The 18,082-nt window shown below is 47.8% G+C and overlaps 1 protein-coding gene across 6 annotated transcripts in view; it reads left to right on the forward strand.

Moving 5' to 3' along the window:
- Positions 1–18,082, forward strand: part of SLC7A9 (solute carrier family 7 member 9) — a 971,101-nt gene that overhangs the window by 783,367 nt on the left and 169,652 nt on the right. For all 6 annotated transcript variants that reach the window (XM_069216551.1, XM_069216557.1, XM_069216555.1 and 3 more), the window contains one exon: positions 10,402–10,498. In XM_069216551.1, the coding sequence (XP_069072652.1) occupies positions 10,402–10,498 (97 nt within the window). The remainder of the gene's footprint in view (positions 1–10,401; positions 10,499–18,082) is intronic.

Raw genomic sequence — 18,082 nt, forward strand, 5'->3', positions numbered from 1 at the left:
AAGGTGGAAGTACCTCTGGTACCCACTACAAACCAGGCCAGCTTCTCACAGTGGGTCACTGCATATAGTGACCAACCCCCTTTTAGGGCTACTTAAGGGCTCCCCGAGGGTGGGTCCTCCGATTCGTCGAGCAAGAACTCTCTGCAAGACTCTTCTTCTACTGGCCTCTGGAACCCCTGCTGGTCTGCCTTGGGAACTGAAACTAGACTATCCATTTGGGAGAGCTCCCACGCAACATTGTTTCTCTAGCTCCTGCAAGATATCAGCAACATCTGTGGTTGTTCATCCTTCCCGGTCACAAGGACTCTGTTTGCATCCTAGAAGCAAAAAGAAATCTCTCTTTGAGTTAAAGAGTCACTCCAGTGCATCTGCAGGCACCTCAAGATGACAACGACCGGCTGGTGGATCCTGCTGTCCTACAGACATCAAAAGGCTCTGCAACACAAGTGGTGGTTCTGTGGTCCTCTCTGGGTCTAACCTGTCTTCTTACCAACTTGGGAGACGGTGGGCCCTTACTGCAGCCACTAAAATGGAATCCCTGTGAACCATGACTAGTGCTCTTGCCAAGGCTTGTTGACTCTTCCTCCAGGAGGGTCCAAGAAGCCCCAGCCTCCAGCACTCTGCAACTCCAAGTTCACCTTCCACTCTGCATCTCCTGCAATGTGGGACTCTTGTTTTGTTGTGCTGCTGAGGCCTCCCTGCGACTCCCTGTGTCTGCTGCCAGTGGGTCACTTGTGAGGGCTCCTCTGACTCCAGCTGGATTTTCTCCCTGCTTAAGGTTTTTTCTGACTCCCCTCTAAGGGTAGAGTCACTAGGACCTTGCTGAACCTCAAAAACCTACAATCTTCCTTGCAACAACTATTTGCATTTGCCAAGGCTTGTTGGTGGTCCTGCGGGCCACTGACCCTCCTGCAATCCGGCGACCAACGTGCAACAGCTCGTTGGTGACTCCAAGGATACCCTGCATCACCTGGACTCCACAGCTGGACTTCTTCCTTCACCATCTTGAGGAATGTCACCTACAAGAGGGTGGGCATTGCCTACCTGCACTGCCTGGACATCTTTGAGTGGTCTGGACACTGTCCTCTTTTTTTTCAGGTTTTTCACATCCGGAATCCCCCCTTTGGGTTCCACAGACCTGGTCCCCAGGTCCCGGCAGGCGCTGGACAATCAAAGCGCCTACTGACTCCAACGAAGGTTTGCAATGTCACTTCACTCCACGCACCTGGGCTCCCTGGTGTTGGCTCTCCGATCTTCTGGGTATCCACGGGTGGGGGTACTACCCAACCTTCTTTATGCCAACTGGTTTCCTCGGGGTCCACTGGGAAGGGTCCTGAATCCATAAAAATCCAACCGCAACAGGTCTTTGGTACACCCGGCTCGATAACAACTCAGCACCCGGGCGCCTGTGGGATTTCTGGTACTCACACCTCTGGTAATTTCTTACTCTCCCAGCCCCTGGGATCCTAACACACTTTCCTTGGTTGAGCTCCTCCATTCTTATACCACTTTCTTAGTATATGATCCCCCCCCAAATATGGCCCCATGTATTTCTATACTATTCCTGTTTGGTTCTGGGTGTATATTTTGTGTGTAGATATCAGCAAGAGGAGATATATCAATGTTAGTATAGTCTTTAGTGTTATAATAAAGAGTACTTTATTTTTGTAACACTTGGTGTGGTTCTTTCTTGTGTAACAGTTACTGACTGCTGGGATATTGTAAGTGCTTTAAAAAACTCCCTCCTTGATAAGCCTGAGCTGCTCTCCGCAGCTACCCCTAGAGAGCTTTGGTTAGCTGGGCACCAAAACACTATCACTTAGGGTTGCCTGGGCTCAGTATAGGGTCACACACCACTGGTGTACACCATAAACTGAGCAAGCCTCCCACAACGTGCCCTAACAAGCCTGCGGTGAGGGAGGGGTGCTTTAGTGTGGCTGTGTGCCCCCTTGTGACTGACCTGCTCGCCGAGTGTTACTGGCTCCTGCCCGCAATGCTGCTTCCGGTGCCTGCGGCTTCTTCTGGCTGCGAAGAGTTAACCTGGGCGAGGGGAGCATGGCCTGGGCATATCCTTCCTCACACGTGTTGTTGCCTCTGGAGCGCTTGCTGACAGACCTGCTCCCTGGACTCCAATGCCTTGCAGGGGTCTGCCTGCCCTCCTTCGCCTCCTCGTGTCACTCCCAGTATCCTGGGGTGCCTCACAGTCTTCTTCAGCCCTATCCTGGACTGCCATGGTACATCCTGCCTGGCGGTGTCTGCGATGTTCCGGTGGTTCCTGCCGGTGTCCTGGTTTGCGGTGCAGCCTTCTTCAGCCCGGTCCTGGGCCCTGGTGGTGCTACCTGCCTAGCGGTGGTTGCTGCTGGTGACCTGCGGTGCTGCGCAGCCTTCCTCAGCCCCGTCCTGGGCCGTGATGGTGCTTCCTACCTGGCGATGTCTCAGTTGCCGCTATGGTTGCTTTTGGTGTCCTGGAGGTCACAATCTTGATCTTGAGCAGCGGGGGTCCTCTTGTCCTGCCCATGAGCATAGTTCTCGTTTCCCAGGCTGAGGGGCGATTACCAGGCACAGTTGTGGACGTGCCTTGCGGCAGCGAAACAGCCCTAGCCTGCAGTGATTCTTGGGTCCACGACGGTGCAAGAAGGATCCTACACCAGCTTCGTGGACTGTGCAGTTGGCTGCTAGAAGACTGCTGGTTGCTTGTTTCTTCATTGCAGGGAATCCTCCATGCTTCTCCTGGTCTCCGGTAGGTGCTGTTTTTTCTTGATGCTCACAGACTGGCGGCCCTGTTGAAAGTAGGGGTCTCAGCCAAGGCAGCCCTTTTTATGCCCCACACAACCTTCCAAGTGTGAAGGGGAGAATTTGAAAGCAAGACCTACTATTGGACACTTAGTTTCACGCCCTTCCTTGGGAATTTGGTGCTCCTGTCCTCCCTTCCCGTGCCTTAAGCCTAGCAACAAGGGAAGGGTGGGGGTTGCCACTTTCTGTTGGAACCTTTGCGTGTCCTTTCTCTGTGTGGCATGCTCCTCTCATGCCGTAGCGGGGCACCCTCTGGGTGTGGGCCTTTGCCCTTTTTCACCCAGTTTTTTTCTGAAAATAGAGCAGTGTGTTTCAGCAGGGCAGTGGAGAGCTGCGCTGATGCCCCCTGCTTCAGGGTGCAATTCATTCCGACACACGGCAACAAAGGCAAACTAGAAAAGGCACCACTTGCCATGTAATGTACAACACATTTTCACTCGACTTAGAAATCCCCAAAAGCCTGCTCAGGATGCCCGTACGGGCCAAGTGACTCATGGAAGTGGAGTGCGAATCAGGCACTTCTACCCGCATTGCCTATTTGTGTTACTGTGCTTCGGCTGTGTGCCTCATGGCCCCTGGCTCACCGCCGACCATGCAGCATCGTGCATAATGAAAAGCTTCATGGAGGGTGCTGTGCAGAAGGTCTTTCAGGTGTCTTGATCCCTTTGCATTCAATGCCCACCGTCCCTAAGGTTGACTCAATGTGGGAAGATGTAATGATTCTCTATACCCGACTATACATAGACCGAACAGCTATCCTGTGGGCTCTAAAATGTGAATGATACTGTGGGAAGGTAGCATCTTTCTAGCCTTGTAAATCCCACTTTTGGCCTGTTTGTGAGTATATGTCCGGATGTTTTTACTGTCTCACTGGGATCCTGCTAGCCAGGGCCCAGTGCTCATAGTGAAAACCCTATGTTGTCAGTGTGTTTGATATGTGTTACTGGGATCCTGCTAGCCAGGACCCCAGTGCTCATAAGTTTGTGGCCTATATGTGTTCCCTGTGTGGTGCCTAACTGTATCACTGAGGCTCTGCTAATCAGAACCTCAGTGTTCATGCTCTCTCTGCTTTTAAAATTGTCACTGCAGGCTAGTGACTAATTTTACCAATTCTCATTGGCACACTGGAACACCCTTATAATTCCCTATGGGCTGCATCATTTCTTTTGCCACCCATAGGGAGCTCAAACAATACTTACACAGGACTGCCATTGCAGCCTGAGTGAAATAACGTCCACGTTATTTCACAGCCATTTTACACTGCACTTAAGTAACTTATAAGTCATCTATATGTCCAACCCTGCCTTGGTGAAGGTTAGGTGCAAAGTTACTTAGTGTGTGGGCACCCTGGCACTAGCCAAGGTGCCTCCACATTGTTCAGGGCAAATTCCCCAGACTTTGTGAATGCGCGGACACCATTACACGTGTGCACTACATGTAGGTCAATACCTATATGTAGCGTCACAATGGTAACTCCGAACATGGCCATGTAACATGTCTAGGATCATGGAATTGTCACCCCAATACCATTCTGGTATTGGGGGGAAAATTCCATGCATCCCTGGGTCTCCAGCATAGAGCCCAGGTACTGCCAACTAACTTTCCGGGGTCTCCTCTGCAGCTACTGCTGCTGCCACCCCTCAGGCAGGTTTCTGCCCTCCTGGGGCCTGGGCAGTCCAGTCCCAGGAAGGCAGAACAAAGGATTTCCTCTGAGAGAGGGTGTTACACCCTCTCCCTTTGGAAATTGGTGTGAAAGGTCTGGGAGGAGTAGCCTCTGCTGGGCTCTGGAAATGCTTTGAAGGGCACAGATGGTGCCCTCCTTGCATAAGCCAGTCTACACCGGTTCAGGGATCCCCCAGCCCTGCTCTGGCACGAAACTGGACAAAGGAAAGGGGAGTGACCACTCCCCTGACCATCACCTCCAAGGGGAGGTGCCCAGAGCTCCTCCAGTGTGTCCCAGACCTCTGCCATCTTGGATGCAGAGGTGTGAGGGCACAATGGACATCTCTGAGTAGCCAGTGCCAGCAGGTAACGTCAGAGACCCCTCCTGATAGGTGCTTACCTTTCTCTGTAGCCAATCCTCCTCTGTGGGCTTTTCAGGGTCTCTCCTGTGGGTATCTCACCAGATAACGAATGCAAGAGCTCACCAGAGTTCCTCTGCACTTCCCTCTTCGACTTCTGCCAAGGATCGACCGTTGACTGTTCCAGGACGCCTACATAACCGCAACAAAGTATCAAGAAGACTACCAGCAACATTGTAGCGCCTCATGCTGCCGGATTTCTCGACTGTTTTCTGGTGGTGCATGCTCTGAGGGCTGTCTGCCCTCACCCTGCACTGGAAGCCAAGAAGAAATCTCCATTGGGTCGACTGAATCTTCCCCCTGCTAACACAGGCACCAAGGCCCGTATTTATACTTTTTTTAGCGCCGCATTTGCGCCGCTTTTTGGCGCAAAACGGCGCAAACCTACAAAATACAATGGCATTTTGCAAGTTTGCGCCGTTTTTGCGTCAAAAAACGACGCAAATGCGGCGCAAAAAAAGTATAAATACGGGCCCAAACTTCTGCCTCACCGGTCCTCTGGGTCCCCTCTCATCTTGACAAGCATGGTCCCTGGAACACAGGAGCTGGGTCCAAGTGTCTTCGACAGTCCAGTGGCCCTTCTGTCCAAATTTGGTGGAGGTAAGTCCTTGCCTCCCCACGCCAGACAGTAATACTGCGTGAACTGCAGCTGCTCGGGCTTCTGTGCACTTTTACAAGACTTCCTTTGTGCACAGCCTAGCCCAGGTCCCCAGCACTCCGTACTGCATTGCCCAACTCGCTGAGTTGGACTCCGACGTTGTGGGACCCTCTTTTGTTGTTCTGAGTCGACCGTCGTCCTCAGATCTTCTAAGTGCCTGTTCCGGTACTTCGGTAGGTGCTGCCTGCTTCTGCGTGGGCACTCTGTATTGCTGAGCACCCCCTCTGTCTCCTCCTCCAAGGGGCGACCTCCTGGTGCTTTGTGGACCCTATCAGCACCGAAAATCCTCCACCGCGACTCTTGCAGCTAGCAAGGCTTGTTTGCGGTCTTTCTGCGTGGAAACAACTCTGGTCAGAAGATGTCCCACGGCGTGCTGGAGGATGCAGAGGAGAAGTTCCTGGCACCTTCCGTTGTTGCAGAATCTTCGGCTTCTTCCACCCGGAGGCAGCCCTATCGCACCTTCATCCGGGGTTTAGTGGGCTCCTGCCCCCCCTGGACACTTGCATACCTCTTGGACTTGGTCCCCTTCCTTTACAGGTCCTCAGGTTCAGGAGTTCGTCTTCAGTGCTTTGCAGTCAGTAGTTGTCTTTGCAGAATCCCCTATCTCGATTTTACTCTTTCTAGGATAGTAGGGTAACTTTACTCCTACTTTTCAGGGTCTTTGGGTGGGGTATCTTGGACACCCTTAGTGTTTTCTTACACTCCTAGCAACCCTCTACACACTACACTAGGCCTGGGGTCCATTTGTGGTTCGTATTCCAATTTGGAGTGTATGGTTTGTGTTTCCCCTAGGCCTATTGTCTCCTATTGCAATCTATTGTGTTCTACAGTATTTGCACTACTTTTCTAACTGTTTACTTACCTGATTTTGGTTTGTGTGTATATTTTGTGTCAATTACTTACTGTAGGAGGCTGGACTGGCTTGTAGTGGGTACCAAGAGGTACTTACACCTTGTACCAGGCCCAGGTATCCCTTATTAGTGTAGAGGGGTGTCTAGCAGCTTAGGCTGATAGAAAAGGTAGCTTAGCAGAGCAGCTTAGGCTGAACTAGGAGACGAGTGAAGCTCCTACAGTACCACTAGTGTCACTTGCACAATATCATAAGAAAACACAATACACAGATATACTAAAAATAAAGGTACTTTATTTTTATGACAATATGCCAAAGTATCTCAGTGAGTACCCTCAGTATGAGGATAGCAAATATACACAAGATATATGTACACAATACCAAAATATGCAGTAATAGCAATAGAAAACAGTGCAAACAATGTATAGTCACAATAGAATGCAATGGGGGCACATAGGGATAGGGGCAACACAAACCATATACTCTAGAAGTGGAATGCGAATCGCGAATGGACCCCAAACCTATGTGACCTTGTAGAGGGTCGCTGGGACTGTAAGAAAACAGTGAGGGTTAGAAAAATAGCCCACCCCAAGACCCTGAAAAGTGGGTGGAAAGTGCACCTAAGTTCCCCAAAGAGTACAGAAGTAGTGATAGGGGAATTCTGCAAGGTAGACCAACACCAGCAATGCGACAACGATGAATTTCCTGACGAGAGTACCTGTGGAACAAGGGGACCAAGTCCAAGAGTCACGATCAAGTCGGGAGTGGGCAGATGCCCAGGAAATGCCAGCTGTGGGTGCAAAGAAGCTGCCACCAGATGGTAGAAGCTGTGGATTCTGCAAGAACGACAAGGGCTAGAAACTTCCCCTTTGGAGGATGGATGTCCCACATCGTGAAGAGTCGTGCAGAGGTGTTTCCGTGCAGAAAGACCGCCAACAAGCCTTGCTAGCTGCAAAGGTCGCGGTTAGGGTTTTTGGATGCTGCTGTGGCCCAGGAGGGACCAGGATGTCGCCAATTGCGTGAGGAGACAGAGGGGGCGTCCAGCAAGACAAAGAGCCCACTCAGAAGCAAGCAGCACCTGCAGAAGTGCCGGAATAGGCACTACAAAGTGGAGTGAACCGGAGCTCACCTGAAGTCATAAAAGAGGGTCCCACTATGCCGGAGGACAACTCAGGAGGTCGTGCACTGTAGGTTAGAGAGCCGGGGACCCAGGCTTGGCTGTGCACAAAGGAAGTCCTGGAAGAGTGCACAGAAGCCGGAGCAGCTGCAAATCACGCGGTTCCCAGCAATGCAGTCTAGCGTGGGGAGGCAAGGACTTACCTCCACCAAACTTGGACTGAAGAGTCACTGGACTGTGGGAGTCACTTGGACAGAGTTGCTGAGTTCAAGGGACCTCGCTCGTCGTGCTGAGAGGAGACCCAGAGGACCGGTGATGCAGTCTTTTGGTGCCTGCGGTTGCAGGGGGTAGATTCCGTCGACCCACGGGAGATTTCTTCGGAGCTTCTAGTGCAGAGAGGAGGCAGACTACCCCCACAGCATGCACCACCAGGAAAACAGTCGAGAAGGCGCCTGGATCAGCGTGACAAGGTCGGAGTAGTCGTCTTTGCTACTTTGTTGCAGTTTTGCAGGCTTCCAGCGCTGTCAGCGGTCGATTCCTTGGCAGAAGGTGAAGAGAGAGATGCAGAGGAACTCTGATGAGCTCTTGCATTCGTTATCTAAGGAATTCCCCAAAGCAGAGACCCCAAATAGCCAGAAAAGGAGGTTTGGCTATTTAGGAGAGAGGATAGGCTAGCAACACCTGTAGGAGCCTATCAGAAGGAGTCTCTGACGTCACCTGCTGGCACTGGCCACTCAGAGCAGTCCAGTGTGCCAGCAGCACCTCTGTTTCCAAGATGGCAGAGGTCTGGAGCACCCTGGAGGAGCTCTGGGCACCTCCCAGGGGAGGTGCAGGTCAGGGGAGTGGTCACTCCCCTTTCCTTTGTCCAGTTTCGCGCCAGAGCAGGGCTGGGGGATAACCTGAACCGGTGTAGACTGGCTCATGCAGAAATGGGCATCATCTGTGCCCATGAAAGCATTTCCAGAGGCTGGGGGAGGCTACTCCTCCCCAGCCCTAACACCTTTTTCCAAAGGGAGAGGGTGTAACACCCTCTCTATGAGGAAGTCCTTTGTTCTGCCTTCCTGGGCCAAGCCTGGCTGGACCACAGGAGGGCAGAAACCTGTCTGAGGGGTTGGCAGCAGCAGCAGCTGCAGTGAAACCCCGGGAAAGGTAGTTTGGCAGTACCCGGGTCTGAGCTAGAGACTCAGGGGATCATGGAATTGTCTCCCCAATGCCAAAATGGCATTGGTGTGACAATTCCATGATTTTAGACATGTTACATGGCCATGTTCGGAGTTACCATTGTGATGCTATACATATGTCGTGACATATGTTCAGTGCACGCGTGTAATGGTGTCCCCGCACTCACAAAGTCCGGGGAATTTGCCCTTAACAATGTGGCGGCACCTTGGCTAGTGCCAGGGTGCCCACACACTAAGTACCTTAGCACCCAACCTTTACCAGGAAAAGGTTAGACATATAGGTGACTTATAAGTTACTTAAGTGCAGTGGTAAATGGCTGTGAAATAACGTGGACGTTATTTCACTCAGGCTGCAAGGGCAGGCCTGTGTAAGAATTGTCAGAGCTCCCTATGGGTAGCAAAAGAAATGCAGCCCATAGGGATCTCCTGGAACTCCAATACCCTGGGTACCTCAGTACCATATACTAAGGAATTATAAGGGTGTTCCAGTATGCCAATGTAAATTGGTGAAATTGGTCACTAGCCTGTTAGTGACAATTTGGAAAGAAAATGAGAGAGCATAACCACTGAGGTTCCGGCTAGCAGAGCCTCAGTGAGACAGTTAGTCATAACACAGGTAACACATACAGGGCACACTTATGAGCACTGGGGCCCTGGCTGGCAGGGTCCCAGTGACACATACAACTAAAACAACATGTATACAGTGAAATATGGGGGTAACATGCCAGGCAAGATGGTACTTTCCTACACTTACCTCCTAAGGGAGTATATCCTCTGAGATTCTTTTGGCATATTGTCACTAAAATAAAGTACCTTTATTTTTAGTAACTCTGAGTACTGTGTTTTCTTATGATATAGTGCTAAGTTATATAAGTGGTATAGTAGGAGCTTTGCATGTCTCCTAGTTCAGCCTAAGCTGCTCTGCTATAGCTACCTCTATCAGACTAAGCTGCTAGAACACCTCTAATCTACTGATGAGGGATAACTGGACCTGGCAGAAGGTGTAAGTACCACAAGGTACCCACTATAAGCCAGGTCAGCCTCCTACAGATACTGTCAACAAATCAATGGCTGATGGTAACTGACCCCCTATCCTAGTCAATGTATTTGGAGGGCTGATCCTCACTGTGAATGACACTTGAAGCAAGGAATGGGTGAATGAGAGCCGACCAAAAAACATTATTTTTATTTTTTTTGTGTCTATTTATTATCTTTATTACGCAAGCCTGGCGTACAACTAAAGCTAGCTTTAACACGGATCTTTACAGACACGAGAAAAGGATCTGTGAACCATGAGAGTTTAAGGAATAACCATCTTGTCACTAAGCATTCAGGGAAAAAGAACTGTCAGCTTTAGAATAACACATTAGCCTATAGCATACCTATTTCAGTAATTATTCATTGTAAATGAAGCATTGTCATTGGTTGGTTAGTTCCCAATTTAGCGAGTCGTCCCATCATCTCCCTTGCACACCCTGTACTATGGCTCGTGTCCTAGGTAATGCGGTGGCAAATAACTAGCTTTATGGACTGCCTCTTTGATCAGTCCTAATATATTATAACTTTAAGATAATGGAACAGGTTCTTGGAAACCTACCTTAGCTTCATTATTGTTAACATCCTGTGAACATTTGCTAAAGATTTATATTTTGTTCATGACTTTTATACTGCATGAATTACGCAGCTTGATTTGACTAACATTTATGTCTTCTTTTGGTTAGGCTCGTTTATGTAGCAGGTCGTGAAGGCCACATGTTGAAGATCCTGTCCTACATCAGCGTGAAACGCTTGACTCCAGCCCCTGCACTCGTATTTTATGTAAGTTAACGCCGCTTGAATACAATTAACATTTTAGACTAAAATACATTTCCCGGTGTGAACGTTTCGATTGTTAATAACTGCTCTTAGTATGTGCTCACTGTTGTCCTCCTATGTTCCTCTTTATGTTAGATCTGGTGTTCTTCAGAAGTTCCAATTGCTCTATTCAAAGCCTCGGTCTACCGCATGTTACTGTGATCTGTTAATTTCAGTGGTGTAGCGTGGGTTGTCAGCACCTGGGGCAAGGCAAGTAATTTGCGCCCCCTAACCCGTGGATTTTAGCACTCGCCCCCCCTGCACCCCCCACGCTACGCCACTGGTTAATTTAAGGTATCAAACTTATCACGATGCCCCTTCAAGGTAGTATGACGTTCAAAATAATATCTGTGCTTTGTTGACCACAAGGAAATAACTTTAGAAGATCAAATAAAAGCCTCTATGTGCAACTGGTCCTGCCCATCCCATGTCAGAAAATGTCTATTAAGGGGACAATTCAGGAAGATGTTTACAATCTTTTCAAGGTAAAAAGAAAGTCCCATTTTAATCCACAAACCATCAAAAATGTAAAGAAACAGCAAATTAAAGTCAATCAGTTGCAAAGTGACACTGTAATGTTTACTCTTTCAAAACATTGCTTTTGGGGTTGTCTTTTGTAAAGCTGATGACAAGAAAAATAATTTTAAAAGATTACCCGTTGGGAAAGCCCTTGATTTCTATTGACATTGAGGCAGGTTAAATAGTGAGAAAAATTCTAACCGCAGGCATTTTACGAGTCAGCATGACGCATGCTCTGCTTGTGTAACTCCTGTTTCAAATTCACTTTTGAGGTCGAGTGCGCAAGTGCTTTGACCTGTTGTTTTCTAGCTGTGGGCTTTTAACCACACCCACCTCACGCCCATCACTATCACTTGTTCATGGGCTTGCCTTTCAAAAATCCTTTGATACCATTGGTAAATGCTTTATGTTTGTCCCTCCTTAGGGCGGTTTTGTTACCGCCTTGGGCACCACCCTCTTAATGGATAATTCCCCTTTTGCAGATACGTTTGACTGCAAGCAAACCTCTTTTTCTTTTTGTGTCTGTCCTTCGCGCTCATGCTTATGGCTGCCATGGTGCTTTGAATCGGCTCGCTTATGTCAACTGTTTTACTTTTCATTTTAAATTTATGTGGGAAGAAAATTCCAGTTAGGAATTTACAACCCTAATAGCTCTAACTCGAGCAAACGGAAGACCCATTGGATTGCAAATGCTTGCTCTAAACGTGTCACAGGTCAGGGTGCTCATCCCACACCACCTGTGGGAAATAACTGGGTCAAAAGAGGAATATTTTCGTGGTCTAGCCAGGAGAAGGTGGAAGTCCAGACCAATGATGACACTAATATATAATCTACAAGATTGAAATCGCCTAAAGCAGTGACACTATCTCACAGAAAATTGACCCTAACTCTGATGCTTTATCATCCTCTACGACCCAATGTAATGCTGTTATCGTTCTGTTGCTGCCGGATCAGGGGTAAACGTATTTAATTGAAATTGCATGGATCTTAAACAGAGACATCCAAACGCATTGAAGTGATATTGGCTTTGTGTGGGTAGATATTTAGGTATAAACTTTTGAATATCTTTCAATATTGTTTTAAGATTTCTGCAAACCTCAGAACAGCAGGGTCTCTTTTTATTCATGTTTATTAGAAAACCTGCATTATTGTCTCAGTTTCTGACAATAGGTTGCTTTTGCCACATTTGGCACATTCCCAACTCACCCAAATGTTAATAATTGACAGTGTAGCTACAACACCAGCTAGCCCTGGTTTGCCAACAGTTCATTCAAATAATTCCTTTGTCTGTCTTCTGATAAAACTGGATGGTGAGAAGAAGGTCTTAATTACTAAATGCACGCTGTCCTGCCTGTTCCCGATATGTATTTAAACATCAAGCTCTTGCAGTACAACTCAACATGCTTCCTTTAAGGTTTCATCTTACTTTGCCTATCTTTCGATATAAATGAGTGTTGTACATACAAAAGGCATGTGCTCTCCTAACATTCATTAAATGTGCAGAATTTGGACCATCAATGGGGTGTTATATCCTCACTTTTGCACTGGAAACAACCCTCTGGGCAGGGAGAAAAACAGGAACAGTTAAAGTAGGACCATACAGCTCACCAATGACTTACAGGAAGTTGTCCTGAGGTAATGTAGGACGGGAAGCGGCAGGAGGCATAACTGAGAAGGGCAGCCTAGGAAAAGGTACGCAGGGGCAGCACTGTAGGACGCTGGCCTGGCTTATAGTGGGTACCTTGTGGTACTTACACCCTGTGCCGGTTCAAGTAATCCCTTATCAGTAGAATGGAGGTGTTTCTAGCAGCTTAGGCTGATAGAAGGTAGCTACAGCAAAGCAGCTTAGGCTGAACTAGGAGACATGCAAAGCTCCTACTATACCACTTATATCATATACCACAATACCAAAAGAAAACACAATACTCTGAGTTACTAAAAATAAAGGTACTTTATTTTAGTGACAATATGCCAAAAGTATCTCAGAGGATACCCTCACTTAGGAGGTAAGTAATGTCCACAAATTATATGTACACAAACCCAAAACAGGTAAGTAACAGTAAGACAAGTAGTGCAAACAATGTAGAATAACAATAGGATGCAATAGGTAAACATAGGTCTAGGGGCAACACAAACCATATACTCCAAAAGTGGAATGCGAATCACGAATGGACCCCAGACCTATGGGAGATTGTAGAGGGTCGCTGGGACTGTGAGAAAACAGTAAGAAAACAAGTTACTTACCTGTAACTACAGTTATCCAGTATTGGTATCTTTCATAAATTCACATGCTTGAATCATCCCAGTCGTCGAAGTGGGAGTCCCACGGTACATAAAATAGCAATAAATAATAAAGAATTTTTTTTTGCCATAGGCTATAATGGAGCCAGCACTTGCTCACATAGCCTATCCATGTCCTTTTGTGAAAGGACCCAAACCTGCCTACTGTCTAATCAGGCACCAGCACCCTCTAGAACCTTCTCCAGAGAAGCTCCCTTCCTCAGATTTTCCAGCACGAGAGTGAAAAATTATAACCTGAGAGGAAATGCGAGCATCAAAGGGGAGGAGGGTGGGTCGCATGTGAAGTTATGAAAGATACCAATACTGGATAACTGTAGTTACAGGTAAGTAACTTGTTTTCTTATCCAGTATTGGATCTTTCATAAATTCACATGCTTGAATCTGAATAGACAGCAGTATGGTTGATAAACATTGTATCCAGCGTGGATGGAGGGTGCGAGCATGAAAACCCTCTCTCTCCAATATAAATAATTAAGTCATACATTTCTGATCGTGAGCTTTGAAGGAATATGTATATATATATATATATATATATATATACACTTTTAAGTACATGCACATATATTCTGAAATGAAATTCATGCTGTAAATGCCGATATAATTATATATATATATATATATATATATAGACATTACCCATTCATATGGAAGCATAATAGAAAAACATTGTTATTTGCATTTCAAACCATTTGTCTATAACTAAGGAAAGGTCTCACCTTAATGAAAGAGATGGCGTAGCACAGCTTGTCCTACTAGAGAGTCTGTTCTTTGTGATGACTCCAAACAGTAGTGCTGCATAAAGGAGTGCGTAGTTTTCCATGTCGCAGCCTGGCAAATTTTATCAAGGGCAATACCTTGAAACAAAGCAGCCGGTGTGGAGACTGCTCTTGTGGAGTGGGCTCTCGGGCGCTTAGTCAAGGGTTTTCCAGCCTTGGTGTGACAAAATTGGATTGTCGAAGAAATCCATCGGGCTATAGTAGCCTTGGTTACTCCTGTTCCCTGTCGTCCCAGAGAATAAGATACTAGGAGTTGGTCTGATTTTCTGATGTGTTTGGTACTTTGCAGATAACATTTTAGGCATCGTTTGATGTCCAAGGAGTGGAGAGTTTTCTCTGCTATCGTAGTAGGGTTTGGAAAAAAGGTTTGTAGAATAACAGGTTCATTGAGGTGGAACGAAGATGGAACCTTGGGAATATATTTGGGATTGGTTCGGAGCATAACGAAGTCTTCAGAGAAAACTAAAAAGGGTTCTTTAGTAGTGAACGCCTGTATATCACTAACTCTCCTGGTAGAGGTGAGAGCGAGCAAGGTTGACACTTTCCAGGTGATGTACTTGAGCTCCGCCCTCTGAATGGGCTCAAAAGGAGCTTTCATGAGTTGGGAGAGGACGATATTAAGATGCCACTCTGGCGGAGGTAAGCGTACCAGAGGAAAGGTGCGGAACAGCCCTTTCATAAACTGTTTGATGACTCTGGATGAGCCGATAGATGGCGTGTCAGCCGATCGTCTGTAAGAGGCCATAGCTGCTAGGTGAATCTTGACTGATGCGTGGGAAAGACCAGCTTTGGAGAGAGAGAGCAGGTAAGAAAGAATTTGCTCAGGATTAATCTGAAATGGGTGAAAATTATTCTGAGAGCACCAAACACAGAATCTCTTCCATTTGAGTTTGTATGTCTTGTTCGTGCTCTCTGCTCGTGCCTTAGATAATATAAGTCTACATTCTTGATCAATGTTCATATCTTGGAACTCTCTGTACTCAGGAGCCAAGCATGCAAGTGTAGTGAAGTTGGATCGGGATTTAAGATGAGACCCTGATTCTTCGTTAGAAGATAGTGGTTGCAAGGGAGGCGGACTGGATTAGCTACTGACAGGAGTAGGAGCTCCGTGTACCAGTACTGCCTCGGCCACTTGGGGGCTATGAGAATGATCCTGCAGCATTCGGTCTTCATTTTCCTGAGGAGCCTGGGAATCAGTGGAATGGGGGGAAAAGCGTATGCAAAGGTCCCGGACCATCGTATCAAAAGAGCATTTCCCCACGACCCCGGGAGTGAGTATCAACTGGCGTAGAACTGGCATTTGGCGTTCAGATTGGTGGCGAACAAATCTAGGATCGGCCGACCCCATCATTGGAAGATGTCCTCGAGTATGGTCTGGTTGAGTTCCCACTCGTGACAGTTGTCGTCCGTCCTGCTGAGAGAGTCCGCTAGAGCATTGTTGACGCCAGCCAGGTGCTCCGCCCTGAGGCGGACGTTGTTCAGTGTGAGCCAGTTCCAGAGACTGAGCTTCTCTTGAGAGGGAGAGGGATCTTGTTCCTCCCTGCTTGTTGATGTAGAACATGCTTGTTGTGTTGTCTGTTCTGACTAACACTGATGATCCTGCAATGCGTGGCAGAAAAGCTTTGAGCGTGAGATGAATCGCCTTGAGCTCTAACAGGTTTATGTGCATCTCTTTTTGGAGCTTGGACCATCTGCCTTGAATGCGCATGTCCTGTAAGTGGCCTCCCCATCCTTCCAAGGAGGCGTCCGTGGTGATGACGAAATCTGTTATTGGTGCCAGAAAAGTTAGACCGTGGGAGAGGTGGTTGATGTGAGACCACCATTCTAACGCCTGGCGAATCTTTGGTGTGATAGTTATTAAGTCGTCGAAGGATCCTTGCGACTGGGTCCACTGAAGTTGGAGTTCCTCTTGCAGCGGCCTCATTTTGAGTCTTGCTAGTTGTACTAGGACTATGGCTGAGGAAATCATGCCCAGAAGCGATTTGAATAGTCGTACTGAAACGAACTTTCTTGCGGAGATTGTGACAGCCAATTGGGTCAGCTTCTGCTGTCTTGCCAGGGTAAGATATGCCTTGTTTTGAATAGTATCTAATTCTGCTCCCAGGAAAATTATCCTGCGTGCGGGAAACACGACTGACTTCTGTAGGTTCACTGTTAAACCCAAACCGTTGAATAGTTTTAGGCAGGCGTTTGTCGCTTTGAAAGCTAGTAGAGATGACGGAGCTTTTATTAGCCAGTCGTCCAGGTATGGGAACACCTGGAAACCCTTGCTTCTGAGGGAGGTTGCGACTGGGGCAAGGTATTTCATGAAGATTCTTGGAGCTGATCTATGGCCAAATGGAAGGACTCTGAACTGATAATGGGTACCGGCTACTGTAAAACGGAGATATTTGCGATGCTTTTGATGTATTGGAATGTGGAAGTAGGCGTCCTGGAGATCTAGAGTTGTTATAAAATCTCCAGGATTCAGGAGGTGCAAGATATCTGACAGTGTGATCATCCAGAAGGATTGTTTCCGAAGGAACTTGTGGAGTTTCCTGAGGTCTAGTATAGGACGGCACTCTCCTGACTTCTTCCTTATGAGGAAAAAACGGGAGTAGAATCCGAGACCCCGTTGTTGCAGAGGAACTGCTTCTATAGCCCCTTTGGCAAGAAGGCTGAATACTTCCGCTTGAAGCAGACGAAGATGGAGAGACCTGCTTGATGTTGGTGGGTGAGGCGGTGGCTTTTGTGTGAATTCCAGGGTATGACCTCTTGTCACTATATCGAGCACCCATCTGTCTGATGTTATCTTCTTCCACTCTTGGATGAAGTTGGAAATGTTTGCTCCTATTTGCTGATGTCGTGGGCATTGGGGGAGCATAGCCGGTACCTGTAGAAGATCATTGTTTTCTGGGCTGATCTCTGGATTGCGAACCCTGCCTTCGTTTACCTCTTTGTCTGGTGTAGGAGGCAGTCGATGATTGCCTGTACTGCTGGTGGTATGAAGGCCTGTACTGGGATTGCTGGTATTGTCTATGGAAGGAACCTCGAAATGAGGTGAAACCTCTTCCTCTAGCCCCTCGAAAGGGCTGTTTCCGGTACTGCAGGGTACCCAGGGACTTGGCGGTGTCCGTGTCCGTCTTGATGGCTTGAAGTGCGTCATCCACATGTTTGCCAAACAGAGATTCGCCATCGTAAGGCATGTCTAGGATTCGGGACTGCACTTCTGGTCTAAAAGATGTGGCCTTGAGCCAACCTTGCCGTCGTAAGACCACGGCACCCGCTAGTTGGCGGAAACCAGTAGAGGCTATGTCAAGAGCGCAGTCGATAATTTCTTCCGACGTACGCTCACCTTCCTGTAGGATCTTTCGTGCCTCTGCTTGTTTATTTTCAGGGATAAGGTCCAGGAAAGGTTGCATGTCGGACCACATTTGGCGGTCATATCGGCCTAGAATCGCTAAAGAATTTGCTGCCCTGACGGTGATTGCAGACATGGAGGAGAATCTCTTGTCTATATTGTCCAGTCTGCGACCTTCCTTGTCTGGAGGAGTAGAGATAGGCTTCGATGGATTTTTGGAGCGCCTTTGAGCAGCCTGTGAGATGACTGAGTCAGGCTTTGGATGGCCAGTAAGGCATGCCGGATAATCTTGAGTTGCCTTGTATTTTTTATCCAGTTTTTGTGGAACTGGAGGAACCGTAGCCGGGTTTTTCATAATCTTTGTGCCCTCATTCCATATAAAGTCAATAATCGGAATGGACCGTACCAACTTCCGTGATTGCTCCTTGAAATCATGTAGGAAACATTCCGACTGGGAGACAGATGTTGGCAGGTGAAAACGTACCGCGGCTCTGTCCATAAGATTATGGAAACCACCTATGTCCTCGGGCGGAGAATCAGAGGGCGAGGAGGTGGTGGAGAAGGAGTGGGGGCCAAGTAATCATCCCATTCCTCGGTAGGATGTTGCGGAGT

This window comes from Pleurodeles waltl, chromosome 12 (genome assembly GCF_031143425.1).
Source record: "Pleurodeles waltl isolate 20211129_DDA chromosome 12, aPleWal1.hap1.20221129, whole genome shotgun sequence".
In the NCBI taxonomy this organism is placed as follows: Eukaryota; Metazoa; Chordata; class Amphibia; order Caudata; family Salamandridae; genus Pleurodeles; species Pleurodeles waltl.